The sequence below is a fragment of the Botrytis sinoallii genome (genome assembly GCF_014898435.1).
Source record: "Botrytis sinoallii strain Bc 23 chromosome Unknown BSIN_017, whole genome shotgun sequence".
Classification (NCBI taxonomy): domain Eukaryota; kingdom Fungi; phylum Ascomycota; class Leotiomycetes; order Helotiales; family Sclerotiniaceae; genus Botrytis; species Botrytis sinoallii.
In genome coordinates this window covers 1115315-1132887 of record NW_024066044.1, presented here as the reverse complement: position 1 = coordinate 1132887, position 17573 = coordinate 1115315, and the positions used below count along the sequence as shown (strand labels likewise).

Genomic DNA, 17573 nt, shown 5'->3' with positions numbered 1-17573 from the left:
ACATTACAAGGAAGTTTAAAGTTTCGTTTGATATGTAGATGTCGAAGTATGATACTTCAAAAAGATGCCAGTATGCTGGTCACGGGAAAGCAAATGGAATGTATACACATACTACGTCCCTTGTGGATACATACACCATCGTCGCGTCACCAAAGCTGGCAAGGCGTATCTACACATGAACGGCGGTGCTGTACTCCAGTCCCACTGTCTTGTCCTGTTGAATCCTCCATGGTATCTTTATATGCCTTATCATACATTTATTGCCCATTTGAGTTCCACCAAGGTAATATCGTCCAAAAACGAACGATAATCGAATCAGCTCATTTTCCGAGCTCAAAATTTAATCATTCTGAATTATGTGCCTCATTCATGCGCTGGTGACTTACATCAACCGAAGGAGCATGGTATTGTAGCTGCAACGATTAACCTAACATCAACAGAAGGTTAAGTGGCATCTTTGGTCGAGAACTGCCGATCTGAATTAAAATCTCTTTACATTATCATTTCTTTTATTGTTTGCCTGATGCACATACAAGCACATGAAAAAAGACTTGTTGTTGAGAATATATTCATGTGACTATGCTGACTTACTAAAGAAGAGATTATTTTCCTTGAGTCTTACACGCCTAAATAGCGACCGTTTTGCATTACACAGACAAAGGTTTCATAGGCCTTCCGCCCCGAGTCTTAGCAATATCAGCCCCAGCCTTTAACGCCATTGTCTTTTTCATTTCCCACTCCATAGCCGTAATATCCAATTCCTCTTCATCATGCCCTACCTCAGGAATTCTTCCGCCCACAATTCTCTTCATCGATACATCACGTTCGGGTCTAATTAAATACGCTATACTATGTCTTGTACATTCTGCTTGTGCGCCAGGTGCATACGTTACGCGATGAAGATTCGAGTGTAAGACTCCGCCCGTCCATTCGACCATTGCGTCGCCCAAGTTTACGATTAGACAGCCGGGTACCGGCTTGATGTAGCGCCAGTCGTGTTCGTCGCTGTCGCGAGGGAGGATTTGGAGACCCCCCCAGAATGCTGGTGAGTAGAGTGATGGAACCGTAGTCTGTGTGGGGAAGTAGAGTGGTGCGACGAGCGGAGGGATCTTGTGAAGCATATCGAATCATACGAATTACTGTACCGGATGGCATATTGACTTTCTGCAGGGATGACTATTTGCCATCAGGTAGACCGAGCTACGAGTCGATAGACGCAAGTAGAAGCTGTGCGATGCTGTTTATGTGGTTGAGATACGAGATTATGTGGGTGCGGTTTTCGTGGATGACTCGTGGGTTTTCGCCCATGGGCTCGGTGCCTAGCATTTCTGTATTACAAGATGCACTGTTAGCATCTACCCTATATTCGAGGTATGAAAGCTTGCACTGTAGTTATACGCACCATCTCGACTGATACTCAAGAATTCGCATTGATCAGGTTGTCCCGTTTCCGTCTTCATCACACCTGCTGCCTTGTAACTATTTCCACACTTTAGCACATATGCACATCGAATCTACCCCATATTCACCTCGTGATCTATTCATCTAGGAGGCTTCAAGAAAAGAGCTTGAGAAAATGAGGAACGCACCCAACAAGCTTTTGAGGAGGAACTTGATTGTACACAGTTTTCTCCTCGTAAGGCAGATCAAAACCCTCCTTCGCAAGACCCAACATGACATCAACATCTTTCTGCAAACTCATTCCCACCTCATCGTTCTTCAAATCGAGCAATAAGAATCCAAGTTCCGTGCATGCGCTAAACATACGCGAAACCTCCGTTGGGTCTCCAGCCGTCAATTTGGCCAAAGAGATCTTCTCCACGTCTGCAATCGGAACATGAATTGGGAAAGCAGGATACGAATCGAAAAGTTTTGGAGATGCCAATTTTCTTTCTCGTTGCTAGATTGTGTAATGATTATGTTTCGATGTTGATGCCCAGCTGAAAGCAAACTCAATTACAAGTAGGTCAGAACGCCGTAGTGGTACTTCTTCTGTCAAACAAGCTGGTTCTTGCGGCACAGCTACGTGCCATGCATGGTGCGGCTTCTTGCAGGGGGAATTGAGAATTACGAGGAAGAGGCGGGGAATTTGGGACGTACAGGAAGTTGATGCAAGTATGTATGTATGCATGCAGTCAGCGCCTTCGGCATACCCATTTGTTCTTGGCAATTAAGTTTAGCACCCTACAATATCCAACTTTTGTATAGAGTATTAGACTTACGACGTTATGTTTTCGGCGTGTGATAGGATTTAGACGAGAAAGAGTTTTGGTCTATTGCGAAGAAAAGATGAAAGAAGTACATGGATATATAGATACATTTTGGGGATTGGGGGGACATGTTCATACACTCTAGCAAGGCTAAGAAGTGGATGTAGCATTAGAAATTCATTGTAGAAGAAAAAAGTATTATACACATGAGCTCTCTATAGATTTTTGTTGGAATCTAAATCTTACTCTCAAGAAGAGATTTTTTGGGAAGCCACAGAACCTCAACTAATAGTTTTTATCTTCTTTCCTCCACTTCACTCCGCTTCACCAAAAACCTTTATACCGAAACGGCTACCATGGAACTCATTTCCCTCTTTGCAATTACGCTATTCTCCCTCGTCTTCCTCCTCTTCATTTTCACCTACCTCATTCTCCAGCTTTCAAAAGCCACTTCTGCATACGCAATTTCATCCCCCCGAAACCCAAATTTACCCCACCAAAAACCCCTCATATTCCTCGCCCTCATATACCACACCGTCTTACACCCGTCCACCACTCCTTCAACTACAGTTTTTCTTCTCCTCGGCCACACCCATGCTATATACACCCCCAACCACATTGGATATTATCCGTCGACATTTGCGGGATTCGCAAAAGAGGATGGTTGAGCGTAGAATCTCGAGATCATCTACAGCGAGGACACAACGATATTGGTCTCAGAAGGAAATTCGATCTATGGTTGGAATCCGAGGTACTTCCTCTCTAAACTCCCATTTCTTGCTTTTGAAAGAGAGAGAGAGAGAGCGAATGAAGTCTGATGTATATGTAACGATAGGGCAAAAATCCAAACGATTATCCGTTTGTGTATTTGGTTACCACACCGAGAATTCTAGGCCATATGTTCAATCCGGCTTCTTTTTGGTACTTGTACGATTCGTTAATGGTGTTGAAAGCTATGGTTGCCGAGGTGAATAACACTTTTGATGAGCGAATTATGTATTTTCTTCCCCATACATCCTATTCCTCCTCCACCCCCCTCCTCCCATGGCTCGAATTCCGATTCTCCTCAACCACAGACCGGGTACTCAAACACATCTTCAAGAAAGATATGCACGTATCCCCCTTCTCATCTCGACGCGGTACCTATACCGTAGAATCACATTCTCCCTTATTGGTGGGCGAAGTCCAAGGAGCAAATCGGTGAATGTTGGTTCGGTGATTATAATTTTAACTTTCTCTCTCTTTCATCATGAATTCGTTTGTTCTTCTGTGAAGAATCTCCCGAACGCGGACGATATCCTCGGTATTCTGCAACCTGCACTTTTACAAGGTCATCCTACCGATAAGATTTGGCCTTCAAATCCACCACGAGAACATCTTACTGCTCTGCTGCAATGCTAGATCACGAACTCGTATGTCCTGCTGCGGTGCGTGACTGGACTGGAGCTCCACCAATGTGGTTTGCACTGGGTTCTCGTGAGCGAGATATCGATGGTAACAGAGTCGTAGCTAGTCAGGCAGCACAATGCGGAGTTGATTGTGCAATGGATTGAATATGAGAATATGCCACATGAGTTTATGATCATTTTAGGCGCTCTTCCACAATCAAAACACTGTTTTGAGGAATGGTCCAAGGTGTGTAAGGAGTTTGCCGCAGAAAAGACCGGGAAGTCACAAGCGCTTAGATTCAAGATGCCTGATTGTGCGGAAGTCGAGAACCTGGGCGGTATCGCTGATATCTCACCCCTTTCCTTCGAGGAAGTGAGGAGACGTATGCGGAAGGCCAATTCAGAACGACCTATCTGGACAGGCGGGTCGAAGTCTTTAAAGTGTAAGGCTATGATATGGTATGATATAGCGAGCTCTTGAAAGCTTTGATGATAGTAGAATTCTGAAATCAGGATATTGGGAATACAATAATGTGGCTTAATGTTAGGGAATTATAATATTGTGGTAATAGAACTTATACTTGATAAGTTTTTCGTAAAGAAGCAAGAGGATTATAAGGATCTGGGAATCTAAATACAAGTATGTCCTAGCGGAAATGCGGTGTAGGAAGATAAGCAAAACAAACTAGTATATCGTTAAATATTTAATATTATTTGTTCTTTATATACATCATAGAGGATATTTATATATTGATTTCGTAATAGTATATCCCCTCTTCTTTAGGCCGAGCTTCTATATAAAGCACGAAGATCAAATCATATTACTTTTCTATATTAGTATCTTTATTCAATTCTTTATTTGTAAAACTTTATTATTAAAAAAGAATTAATAAAAGATTTTATAAATATTATTATATTTTATACTCTAAAATAGAAAATGATTATCGTATAAACGATTTTGACGTCTAAATAAATATATGAAAAAGCCTCACACTATATGTAATAGTATCATTCAAAAATTTCTATCTCAATTTAATTATACAAAATCAGGATCTCAAATACAACGATCATAACAAATCATATTGAAGGAATCTTATAATACTATGATACTATCAATATGCGATCGTGAGCAACCTATCGCATCGCCGAGTATATTGGGTCACAACCCAATTACTCTAACAATAACGATAATAACCACATCAACAATTAAAGTGAATAGAGATAATGATATATAGTTTATTTATAAAGCAATAATTGATTAATTCTATAAAAAGAATAGAAAGCAATAAATAATCCTAAAGATTGCGAATACAATCGATATATGTATTAAAACTTGAATTAAAATGGAACTAAGCTATATCGATATATTAAGATTTGTGTATATCGATAATATAATTAAGATTATAAGACCAGTTGGATTTTATAAAGAATCTCTATATCAATTACAAGAATAATCTTAAAAAAAAATTATCAAATCCTATATTGATATGCTCAAGATGAGGGGGCGTTTTAGATACCAAAGAATATCAAAACAAGTATATCCAAAATAATAAAGACAATATAGAAGTGTAAACAACGGAAGCGAAATAGTTGTATAATCTTTATAAAAATGGGAAGTGGGTAATAAATGATATTAATAATTTTTTCGAATTGTAATTAAAGATTATAGAAGTTAATTCTTGAATTAAGGCTCGAATTAATCCCTTTACTTTATTGCAATAGAATAGGGGAACCCTAGAATACAAAACGCTAGAGGAATGTAAGAATTTCTTATAAGATGAAAATCGTATACAGCTGATTATTGTGCTTAATATGGATAATAACTCAAACCGCGAAGGACCTGTATAATTATATTGTATCTCAGATCCTTTATAATATACTGAGCACACTTACAACACTCCCAGATACAATCATCTGAAAAAAGATTAAGATATAAATAGAAAAGAAATCAATGTAATACAGAGTCTCTAAGTATAGAGTGAACCCTTTTATAGAAGAATTAATTGAATTGGTTAGTTTCAAAAAGATAATAAAACCATTCCAGTTATTTAATATCAGTAAATACTCAAAGCCCCTTAATAGATTACAATACCCTCAATTACAATAGCACTTTAACAGGTACCAGTTATACTATAACCTGTATATTATATTATCACCCCAGCTTGTGTTCTAGTATAATAAACTAACTACTAAATATATCGATAGAAAGATTTATAAGCAATATCAAAACAATACTCAATATACAGAATGCCTAGAATCCTTCCAATCTGTGTATAGCAATTATTCAGTAGTATTATAATCAGTCAATGAAAAAACTGATCAGACTCATTCACCAATAAATAAGAAAAATCAGAATTACTAACTGAAGGAAGACTTAGGAAATATATAAAGAAAAAGTATCTACTCTAATGCTAGTCAAACAACCTCAAATGGTTATCCCCAAACCCCTTGTATCAAGGGTTTGTATTATTATCTATAAAACAAATGACAATTAGTAAATTGATTATTTAAACAAATCCGATTAGAAAAAGGCCCCTCCAATAATCTGATTTATACCCCAAACCATAACCCTCTATGTTATACTAACAAAGAGATAAACTATAATGTAGTAGTTATAGCTGAAAAAGCCTTCTCACCTTCCAATTCTGAAATAAACAAAAAGAGTAAGTCAAACATTAACAAAACCGTCATTACTCCTGTATAAATCACACAACCAATACAAACTCAATAGGGGGAAAGAGGCTTACAATCACATAAGCAAATATAAGATATAAACACTCCAATCATATTACCTTCCTACAGATTACTAGAAAAGCTGATATGGATATCATCTATATCCAAAAACCCCAACTATACAATAACTCGACAACCCAAAATCATACCGCATATAACCAATACCAGCCGATTGATACCTAGAAAACGACTAATGATTTTGAGTATAGATTACAAGTGATTATTTATATACAAAAAGGAGACAATTTGAAGATTAGATAAATAAAGTAACTAAAAGCAGAAACCTATTTTGGATTAATATTAACAAATACTCGATCCTCAATACCTACCGCACTCCGCTCGATCCGTTACAATAAAATACATATTTGGATTAAAGATTGCCCCAGGGATTGATATGATTATTGGAAATAACTTCAATACTAAATATAATCTATAGGAACCCAGAATAACAACTACCAATCAAAGTGATACACTTGCATATGGACTGCCGAACAGGAAATGGAATATATCGGGATTCCTGATACCCCTATGCATATAAGAGAACATATTCTGGATTTAACTTTTTCCAATCTAACTATCGCTATAACAATAATTAATAACAATCTGTACAATGGCTCTGATTACACTACTCAAATCACTACCATCTCGAATAGAGGAATCTTTGAATACAAGCAAACGTATATTTGGATATACAATTCAGATTTACTTTGCTTAACAAGTATAATAGCCAATCACTTAGTAAACCTTCAGAATCTGGATCTCCGATTTACCTATACTATTGATAGACTGATCGCCAGACTCATAAGTGTACTGAATGCCTTTATAATAACTATAAAACAAAAGACTGCAAACCCTACCAATTATCCCTATAATAGACCGATGAGTATAAGGAGGTATATCAAAACATATATATAAGCCAGGAGAACTGGAATTACTGATGGAATAACAATTGCCTAATAGAATCTACAAAAAGTCGTGGTGAGTATTGAAATAAGCTTATTGGATTAAGCACTTGGATAATATATAAACAATCAAAAACTATACAAAATTATAAACTAGCACAAGCTAACCCTAGAAACAAACCTCAAGATCCCTTTTTTAGTAATCAAAGGCAGAAGATTATTGATATTAGGGAAAAGCTGAAGCACTCTTTATAATGGTATTCAATCGCTTCAAAAGCATGAACAATCTATAGTATAACTCTTTACAGAAACAGAGTTGTTAGATAACCTTACTATGGAAAAGAACGATTATTGTGAAGGAAGTGGAAAAAATATATAATAGGAGTTAGAAACACATCATCTGGAGTTGATCGGGTAATCATTCGTTTTCTCAAAACGTATGGCTTAATATGAAGAGTGTAATATATAAGATTCTTGCGGTTTGCTTTAGGCTTAACTATTATTCTGATAATGGAAACTCACTGAAATAGTTATGCTGCCCAAGGTTGGTAAAAAGAACAGGACATCCTTGAGATTGTAGAAACCGATTGCGTTGATATTGTGTATTGGAAAAGGATTAGAAAGATATATCGCTAATTAAATTGCATGAATAATTATGAGATATAATGTTATTAGCTCTCAGTATTGCAAAGTGTTGCTGAAAAGAACTGGTATTAATCTTACAGCTGCTTTTTACTTATAATGCTGAATGTGCTTTAGTAGCTAGTAAAATGGTTATACTAATAATAATGGATATACAAGATATCTATAATGTATTCCTTAAAAAAATGGCTTCTACAATGTATAAAGAAACAGGGTTAGCCTATAATGCTCTTGCGATTCGTTGATTTATTTCTGACTGGGAGATATATGTGTATAAAGCTTAAGAAGATTATAATATAGGATTTCCTGATTGTATATAGTACCCCTTAGGGATTGTCATTTTCTCTTATCTTGTATATCCTCTATTTTGTTGAGCTTTTTAATCAAGATAAAACATAGTACTTTGGATATACTAATAATATAGCTATATATTATATATTTAAGAATCTATTTATGAATATATATATACTTCACTAAATTGTTCAATACATTCTACAATAAGGAAATCAGAATAAGATTTTTTTCGCTTTAAAAAAGTTTGAGCTATTTTATATATCAAGGAAATATGAAATTACAAATCCGATTATAAGAATAAATCAGAATCTAATCATTACACCAACCTCTTTAAAGCTTATCAATAGAGTACAACTGATCTTACACTGACTTGACATCTTTTTTGATTGACACCTAACATTCCTATAGCATATCAAAACATACATTGCAAAAGCTATACATATTATATTTCATATCTAATCAATAGCTCATATAATCTATGAACTATCTATAGCCTATTTGTGAAAAATAATTATTACTTGTATACTCCCTATCACCCTTTTCGGCTTTAAAATATAATTCGATAGGCTATACAAACTATACCCAAATACAGATTATATTCCGGTCGGTACCAGGATTAAGAAATATATCGACCTAATCAATAAGACAATTCACAATATAGCACAAAAAGCTTTACCCATCTACAAGACAACCCCAATGATTGTATTCCTTATAAAAGCTGATTTTCTAGTTAGAATTGTTATATTAAAGCAAGCCAGATTGAGGTTTGTGTTTTGACTTTAGATAATAAATATATAATATCTATTTATAAACCAATTAAAGCTATATATTAAAAAAAAGAATAAAATATAGATATTCTAAAAGGTCCCAATACAAAACTGTAAAAAATAGGACAGGTAATCCCTACTATCGAATGTTCTAGACTTTTACAATCTCATTTCTCTTCCGAGTGCTATACTGATTCAATAAATAATATAAACAAAGAGAATGTCGCAAAAGTATTCAAGAAATAATGAAACTTAATCCCTCAAAAAGATTACTCTGTATTTTCAGATAAATCTAAACAATATAACAAATACAATCATTGCATAAGATATAGCTTTACAATCTACCACAACAAATAACAAATCAATACCGGCTATGACTATATATACAAACAATCGCATGTTTTTGACACTAAAGCAATCGGCGCATAACAGGGACTAGAACGCCTCCTAAACATTATTAATTACTCCTACCAAGAACAAATATAGTTATATATTGATAACACCTCAATAATCTGGGAAATACAAGAAAACACCACTACCTCCTCTCAATAAACATACTATAAATACCATCAAACAATACAACACTACAATATTGTAATCAAATAGTCCCCTAGGCATATTGAGATTGAAGGCAACAAAACAGCTGATCGCCTTGCTAATCAGAACACAACTAGGTCGCTTGATCCTGGCCCATCCTGCCTCCCCATAGTTAGTAGCTCCTGTTTTATTCTATATACCAAATATCAGTATTCCGAAAGCAGATAGTGGAAGGAAAAAAGGGGTTTGATCTCCAAAATGTACAATACATAGAAACCGATATATAATATCTTGAAACCGGAAAGTCTCAAGCTCCTTTGTGGGGTATTATATAGACTTATAGCAATACGGATCGGATACGGTGATTTTACAGCCTATCATATCAGATTCAATTACGAAAATAGTATGAATATCTGTATATACAGAATTAAGAAAAGTACATTGTATTTCTTTTAATGTTTAATCAATAATCAAATGCACAGCAACTAACCGCTTATACCAAATCGATTTCGATCCGAATAGAATACAATAACATATATCAACCACATTCTGCAAACACAATATAGCTTTACTGACTTTCTTGCTAGATCCAGATTCTATACTAGGATATGCTCAAACTACATAAAACTACACGAATTCCAATTTGCTTTAATACCCCGAGGATAAGCTTTTTATCTTAATTAATCTAAGATCTATATCGAATAGCTATAAGCACTCCAAGCGCTCTCCCAATCGACAACGATTGACCTGATTATCCACCAATACCCGGATAGCATACGAAACAAGGCCTTCTAAAACAGAACTATAAACCCTTAGATAAAATAGCTGTAGGATTGTTATAAGCGGTATTGAGTGGGGGAATATTAGAGGTAACAAGTCCCTGATTAGTTAACATTACATTACTATAAACAGCTGGAATACTAGCAGCCTGTAGGCCCGCTCCTTAGTACATCTAGAATACCCCTTGGGAGGTCAGATAATAGACACTAATCACTATAAATAAATAAATAAATAAATAAACGATTTTGATATAATTTATAATTAAAAACATTATTAAATTATAAACTCAATATTTATTAAAAAAATAAAGATATATATAAGAAAGATTTCTATGCTATTAAGCCGGGTGAGAATAGGTCATATATTACTAACTCGTAGAATGAAAACGAAGCATTCAATAAAATCGTCTTCGAAAGTATAGATATCACGGGCTATAAGTATTAAACAGAATAGGTATACAATATAGACGACTCGGTGGGACACCGGGGGGGGGGGTAGGTTTTTATATCTTTTTCCTATCTACTTCATCCAATTAGATACAGGTACAGGCGCATCGTATGGTTTTAGCATAGCTATATAGATCGAATCGATTATGAATTTACTACTATTACTAAGGAAGGTTTTATATAAATATAAAGAATATACTATTTATATTTACTAAATTTCTAATTAAGTATTCGATGATTAATTCCAAAAAATGTATTGAAATCATGAGAATTCTTAATATTCTGATGATCTGATTGATCAATAAGATCCTGTTAAGCGAGGGCGCTTATAAATGATATCTTAGAGGATAATAAAAAACCAGCGCCCTCTACTGAGGTATCTCGAGGGTATATGTATTTACCCCACCATCCACCTACCCACTACCCTATACAAAATACAAATAAATTCATTTTCATTTCGTAATTAATCAATCACTCTTTACTCCCTCCCTCCCTCCTTCCTTCTTTCCTGTCTATCTATCTATCCCCCATCCCCACCACCCATCCCATCCCATCTCCTCCAAAAAATCAAAAATCAAAAATCCCAAACCCTCCCAAAATTCCACCCACCTACCCACCTACCCACCTACCCACTAACCAAAAAATCCATTCTTCACCCTCCCCTCCCCCCCCAAAACAAAACAAAACAAAACACTGGAGATGCCCGGGATCGAACCGGGGACCTTTCACAAACACACACATAGAAACTAACTCACAACACGTCACAGAAAGAATCCATGAGAACACGAGAAAAAAATGCGAAGCGAACATAATACCACTATACTACATCCCCTGATGTATATTGTTGGAGTGGTGGTAGCGGTTTGGAGCCATATATATATATATGTTTAATGTGCGTGATGTGATATATTTGATGGGGTGAGGTGGGACTTGGTGGAATTTGGATGGGGAGGTGGGTATGATAAGAATGATGAATATGTTGGTAAGTACCTCCATACATGGATGGATAAGACTCAAAATATTCGTAGAAAAAAAGAAGATAAATATAAACGTTAAATGCATTGCGATTTGTAATTGACTAAGCCCTAGGACTGCTATGCTATGCTACGCTATGTATGTAAGTACGTGTGGAAAAAATCTCGCTCATGACACATTTCATCTTATCCCATCCCTTCATATCTCTCCTAACCTAAACTATCCAATATGCTCATCCCCATTTGATCATAAAATATGGAATGCTTGTTACCATGTGTAAGCTTCCACATGCATCATTTTCCTATACTCATCCCAAATCCCCTTCCGTACTCTCCATTGTTTCTCCACCCGCACACCTCAATTGTTGATAACCGGAAATCCCCTCCAAAAAAATAAATGAAATCAATCCATAAAAAGCACACCAGAGTAGGAACATTCTCAATACCCAAGATTATCAGCACCCCCAACATTTCCCAACCAACCCCTCACCCCATAGTTAAAGTAAAAGAGACCATTGAAAATTTCCTTTTATTTATGCCCAAAGAAATCCCGTTGCCTTTCCCCAACCCTCTCTCCTCCTAACCATTGCTAGGAATAGAGATAGAAAAATTTAAAAGTATCCTCTCATAGCATCCTCAAATCCCGTTCCTCCTTTCAAGTCCCTATCGAAAGCATTCGAGACATCCAAGACGCGTTTGATATGTTCCATCGAAAGAGGTTCTTTATTATTGACAGCGAGAGCTTGAGCTGTACGGACTGTATTTTTGATCTAGAAATTTGTTAGTTATATTCTCGACCCAAGTTTTGAAAAAGGTGATGGAAAGAAATGTAAAAAATTATAAACATACCTGTCGTCCATTCAAATTATTCCTTGCCAACGCATTATAATCTTCCTCCGTGAAAGGCATTGTATCAATACCTTCCAAGACCCTCACTCTTTCAATAAACATCTTGAAAACACTCTTCTTTGCTTTCGGACTCAAATCACCATATCTTAATGCGATGTGAATTCTCGATTGAAATGCATCATCGAATGTTTCAACACGATTTGTAGTCAAGAAAAGAATACCTTGGAAATATTCCAAAAGTCTCAAGAAGATAGAAACCAAAGCATTACGGTGAATATCTTGAATGGTTCTCTTTTCCAAGAAAACATCAGCTTCATCAAGAAGAAGAACTGCACCCCATGCATGAGCAATGTCGAGAATTTTCTGAAGTTCTGCTTCCAAAGTACGTGGATCGGTACCGAGTTCTCCGGCTGAAACCATATAGAGAGGACATTTGAGGAGTTCCGAGATACCTTCTGCGGTGAGAGTTTTACCTGTGCCAGGTGGACCATGAAGAACGGCTACAAGTCCTTTACCTTTACCTTGAATAACATCGTCGATACTTTCGGCTGGGTGGTATTTGTGGGATTCGACCAAAGCTTTGACAATGGCTTTGGTGTTGTCTTCCAAGACAAGGGAATCATAAGCACCTTCATTCCAAACAATATCTTTGATTCCTGAAACTGTGAATTCGAGCCAAAGCTTTTCAGCAAAGGCAAATCCGAGAACAACAGGAGAAGAAATTAAGTATTCCTCATCTGTAAAGACGGAAGGAGCTTTCTTGTCTTCTTCTACCTGTCCTTTTTCATCCTTGTTATCTTTGTTGTCTTTGTCGTCCTTGTCGACAACTGTACTTGGAACTTCATCCAATTTTTCAACAACGACTTCATTGCCGTCCTCATCGACAGGAACCTGAACTAGACGAGGCCTCTCCTTTTCATCAAGAACAACTTTGAACTTCGTTTTTGGTTCATCACTATCATCTCTCTTCTCTAGAGCATGATCTCCTTGACCATCATCAGAACTTTCATCATCACAGCAGCCACAGTCGTCGTCCTCACTATCTGAATCGCTGAGAAGATCCGGATCATTAGGTTTGACGGTGCTGACGTTGTAATTGGGTAAAATTCGACGATGAATGGCGGGATCGACCATAACTCTGCCATCAATATTTACTTTGATAATAGCCTTACGCTTCTTGTAATATGCCATTCCCTTGTGACTTTTATAATGAACACCTTGCAGTGCCACAAACTTCTTACCTCTCTCGATAAGTTCGGTACGAAGTTTGGCTTCATTCTTGTGATATTTCAAAGGATAGCAATTAAGACTTGTGATCTTTCTTGCACCCTTGAAAGCCGGAACATCACAATCCATGGTACCTATAATGATGTTAGTAGACTGATTTTGTGAAACATAAGATGTAACATACCCATTCCCCACGTCTTTCCATCATACTCCAAATATTTACCCTCAATATTATACCAAGTTCCCCTCATGAAACTGACAACCTTTTCGGCCAACTCGATTTTGAAAGCTCTTGGCTCATCTGCTGTTCCATAAGTTGTGGTGTAAGCCAAAGTATTTGGTTTATACAAGGCCCAGAGTAAATCAAATGTAATAATTCCATTCTCCAACATGGGATAAAGAGCCTTTTTAGTAGAAGCATAATCCTTGTCGAGATATTTCAAAAGAACTTTGAGATGTTTTCTCTTGGTCTCATTTCTCTTCTTAATCTTCTTTTTACCTTGCTTTTCAGTAACCTTCTTATGTTTCAATTTTTTGCAAGATTTTCGAAGGTCCTCAAGGTAGAGGAAGAGAAGATTCGGATCGATGCATGGGGTCTCTTCAACAAAACTAACACCTTTAACACCATCCATAGCTTCAGTCAGAGCTTCTTTCAAAAGTTTGCTCTTGATATCAACGACAGTAGCCTGGAGAGTATTAGCAGACAATCTAACAATGAATCTCAAAGACATACCTTATACTTTCCCTCCCAATCAAATGTTCTGCGAACATTGAAAAGATATTGATCATATTCCGAACTCTCTTCGTCCTCGGCCGTGTCGGTAAGCTTGTAATTATGGATTGTGCTATCCCATAATTGATCCACTCTCTTGAATTCCAACTTACTTCCCCTCTTCTTCTTGCCCTTGTCCTTCTTACTCTTTACAGCTTCCTTCCTCCCATCCATCAAGAGCTTTCTACGCAAAGCTTGGCGTCTTGCATCAGGATGAAGAGGATTTGCTGGTGGGGGTGGAGGTGGTAAATTCCATATTGTGGCAGGTGGTAATTGTGTACCAGGGTGAGAGATCTGAGCTCTTTGGCTTGCTTGGATTTGCATCGCTTGAAGCTGCATCACTTGCGCTAGAATTTGAGCATTCGTAGTTTCGGCGACTTCTTCGGTATCATCATCGGCATCGGCATCACCAGAATCATTTTCGGCTTCTTCATCTTCATCCTCAGAATCCGAATCGGAAGTTGAATCGGAGTCAGAAGTATCCTAGAAAGTTGTTAGCATTTAGTGGATTCGAGAATAGATTAGACTGATACCCACATCTTTCTTCGCTCTCTTCTTCGCTTTAGCCTTACGCTTCGCCTTTAAATTTTGTTTAGCCTTGGATTTTGCCTTTCTCTTCTTCTTTTCCTTTTCAGACTCGGTCTCTGAATCGGAATCACTGGAAGAAGAGGAAGAGGAATCTGAATCGGAGGATTCATCGTCTTCGCTCTCCGACTCCGTCTCCACCAGTTCTTTCTTTTTCTTTCCCTTCGACTTGCAATTCTTATCTGCCTTATCTTTCTTGGATGTCTTGGCTTTACCGTGCTTATCCGTAGTTTGTCGCGGTTTAGCTTCAATTTGTGTAATTGATGAACCTTCTCCAACAACCACTGTTGTAGGCTCTTCCCTCTCCGTTGCTTGATCACTACCTTTGCTTGAACTTGGAGTATCCATCTTATTTAGCCAACGCTTGTGCTTTCCTGCCTTTAATAAGGTAGCCGTTGTGAAGGAAAGAATTTTGAAAGGCTGAAATTATTGTGCAATTAGGAATAATGTGGTTGTGCGGTTGACTGCCTAATGTGAGATTGTAAGGTGGCAGGTCGTATGTTTGGAGATAGGCTGTCGAGTGTTCGAATCCAATTAACCTTGGAATGACCTGAGCTGATCCCTCTCGAATTAGCTTGATTTTTCAAATGGACTCAGAATGGGCGCATGTTGCAAATTCACTAATTGTGGCAAAGGATCTTTTGACGTATATAATGACTATTACCAAAGTAGGTACCTTCAGACGGTGGTAGTAGCCGTATGTTGGAGAAATGAAGTGTAACTCTTGCACGGCTACCAATCACCAAATGGATTGTTTGCTGACGGGTAGATTGATCATCAGACACTTACCTCGTGGATTATCACTTTGTTTCAGCTGCAGGTCGCCTTGATATCCGTGAATTGGTGATGGGAAGGTTGGAGGTCAAGTCAAATGATGAATTCTCAATCAATGGCAATAGCAAAGTGGTGACGGGAAGTGTAAAGGGAACGTGTAAGTAAATAGAATGTAGAATTGGGATTTGAATGGATGGATGTCGTGAGGGGAGTGTTGATTGCAATCGATGCGAATCAGCATACGAGTACTTGCTCGAGCCGGGAAGTCCTTTGCTTCAAATAGAAAACGAGTCCAGCTGGGGAAGTGAATCCTTTTCATAAATAGTCTGTCGGTAGGGAGGTAGTCATTAGGTAGCAGATAGCAGGTAGCTGGTAGCAGGTAGCTGGTAGTCTCTCGATCGGTGTGACGGTCATGCATGTGATACTTCTGGGTAATAAGTGTACGAAATAGAAATAGTAAATTGGGTGGTAAAATGCAACGAGTGGCAGTTCAAGCGTTCAAATGGTGCATCCATCACCGACAGACCTGAGCAGAGGAGAGTTTTTGCTTTATTTGCCATTTGGACCTTGTCGTCGTTGTGACTAAGGGATGGCTAGTGCAATTGAGGTAATATTTGAATGTTACCTGTCTGGGTAGTATTATAATGAGGATGGATGGTTATTGAATTGATGTGATGTGTATCTTGAAATGTGATTTTATTGATTCTCATTGGGTGATGGTTGATGTTTGTGAATAAAAGAACGCTGCTTCCCTGCATTTGAGGCTAATCGATAGTGAGAGTGAGGAGTGAAATGATAAAGATCTTCCTATCAATAGCAATAGCAATAGCAGCAACAGCAACAGCAACAGCAACAGCAACAGCAACAGCAATAAGCTTCAAAACGAGGCTGAGCGTCGGCAGACAATATGATATGGACGAGAATGATAGAGTCACCAGAAAGCTCCATGACATTTAAATGCAAAAAGAAAGAAGAAAACATCCATCTTTGATTGGTTTCTCTTCATGTCATACTCTTATCTCTACATGATTGACTCCCTTTTCTCTTGTAATGTACAATATACAATATCTTAGCGCATGTCATATCGTGAAATCATCCATTGCTTCAATACTACTCCTACTCCTACTCCTACTCCTACTCAATACACTACCGACGGCTCTTGTCAAGGGAGTCAAATGATGACTGGGAATTGATTGCCAAGAATTCCAGCTCAATAACCTTACCATACCTACTGACATTGATACCGGATCCGATCAACCAACACTAAAAGCAAAAGAGGATTATCCTACGTAAATTTGATTGTTGGTAAAGCATTCAAAAGACTGAAAATACATGCTAGCCTCGGTCAGCATCAAGAGGCAATATAGTACAGTGCATTCAGCTCGGCAAGGGCATTTGAGAGTCTCTTCTCATTTGCCTCCAACAGATCCATTGTTTCCTTTCTTGACTCATTCCTGCCAACCACTCGTATACGTACAGAGATTTTCCAACGGCGAAAGGCAAACAATGACCAGCCTTTCGACGAGGCAATGGTTACCTTGTAGGGCAGAAGAGGGGATTCCGAATCATTCTGAGGCTGATGACATCAACCCGGATTGCTCCACGAAATGGATTGGCTGGTCAGGTGGCTTAGATTAATCAATTGTAATGACAACTCGGCGTGGCTGGACAAGAGATGATAATAATAATAATA

At 37.5% G+C, this 17573-nt stretch overlaps 3 protein-coding genes across 3 annotated transcripts; all 3 read right to left on the bottom strand.

Moving 5' to 3' along the window:
* Positions 1-647: 647 nt before the first annotated feature.
* Positions 648-1121, bottom strand: EAF02_008983 (uncharacterized protein; the record flags this gene model as incomplete). Its single annotated transcript, XM_038905031.1, has 1 exon — positions 648-1121. One exon carries the CDS (start codon positions 1119-1121, stop codon positions 648-650), a length of 474 nt encoding a protein of 157 aa, XP_038755441.1.
* A 79-nt stretch (positions 1122-1200) lies between these two features.
* Positions 1201-2157, bottom strand: EAF02_008982 (uncharacterized protein; the record flags this gene model as incomplete). The annotated part of the gene is made up of 4 exons (XM_038905030.1): positions 1201-1328; positions 1403-1479; positions 1590-1900; positions 2101-2157. The coding sequence occupies 4 exons, from the start codon at positions 2155-2157 to the stop codon at positions 1201-1203; spliced, it is 573 nt and encodes a 190-aa protein (XP_038755440.1).
* Positions 2158-12284: 10127 nt separating this feature from the next.
* Positions 12285-15454, bottom strand: EAF02_008981 (uncharacterized protein; the record flags this gene model as incomplete). Its single annotated transcript, XM_038905029.1, has 5 exons — positions 12285-12443; positions 12523-13883; positions 13934-14435; positions 14483-15004; positions 15059-15454. 5 exons carry the CDS (start codon positions 15452-15454, stop codon positions 12285-12287), a joined length of 2940 nt encoding a protein of 979 aa, XP_038755439.1.
* Between the last annotated feature and the right edge of the window lie 2119 nt (positions 15455-17573).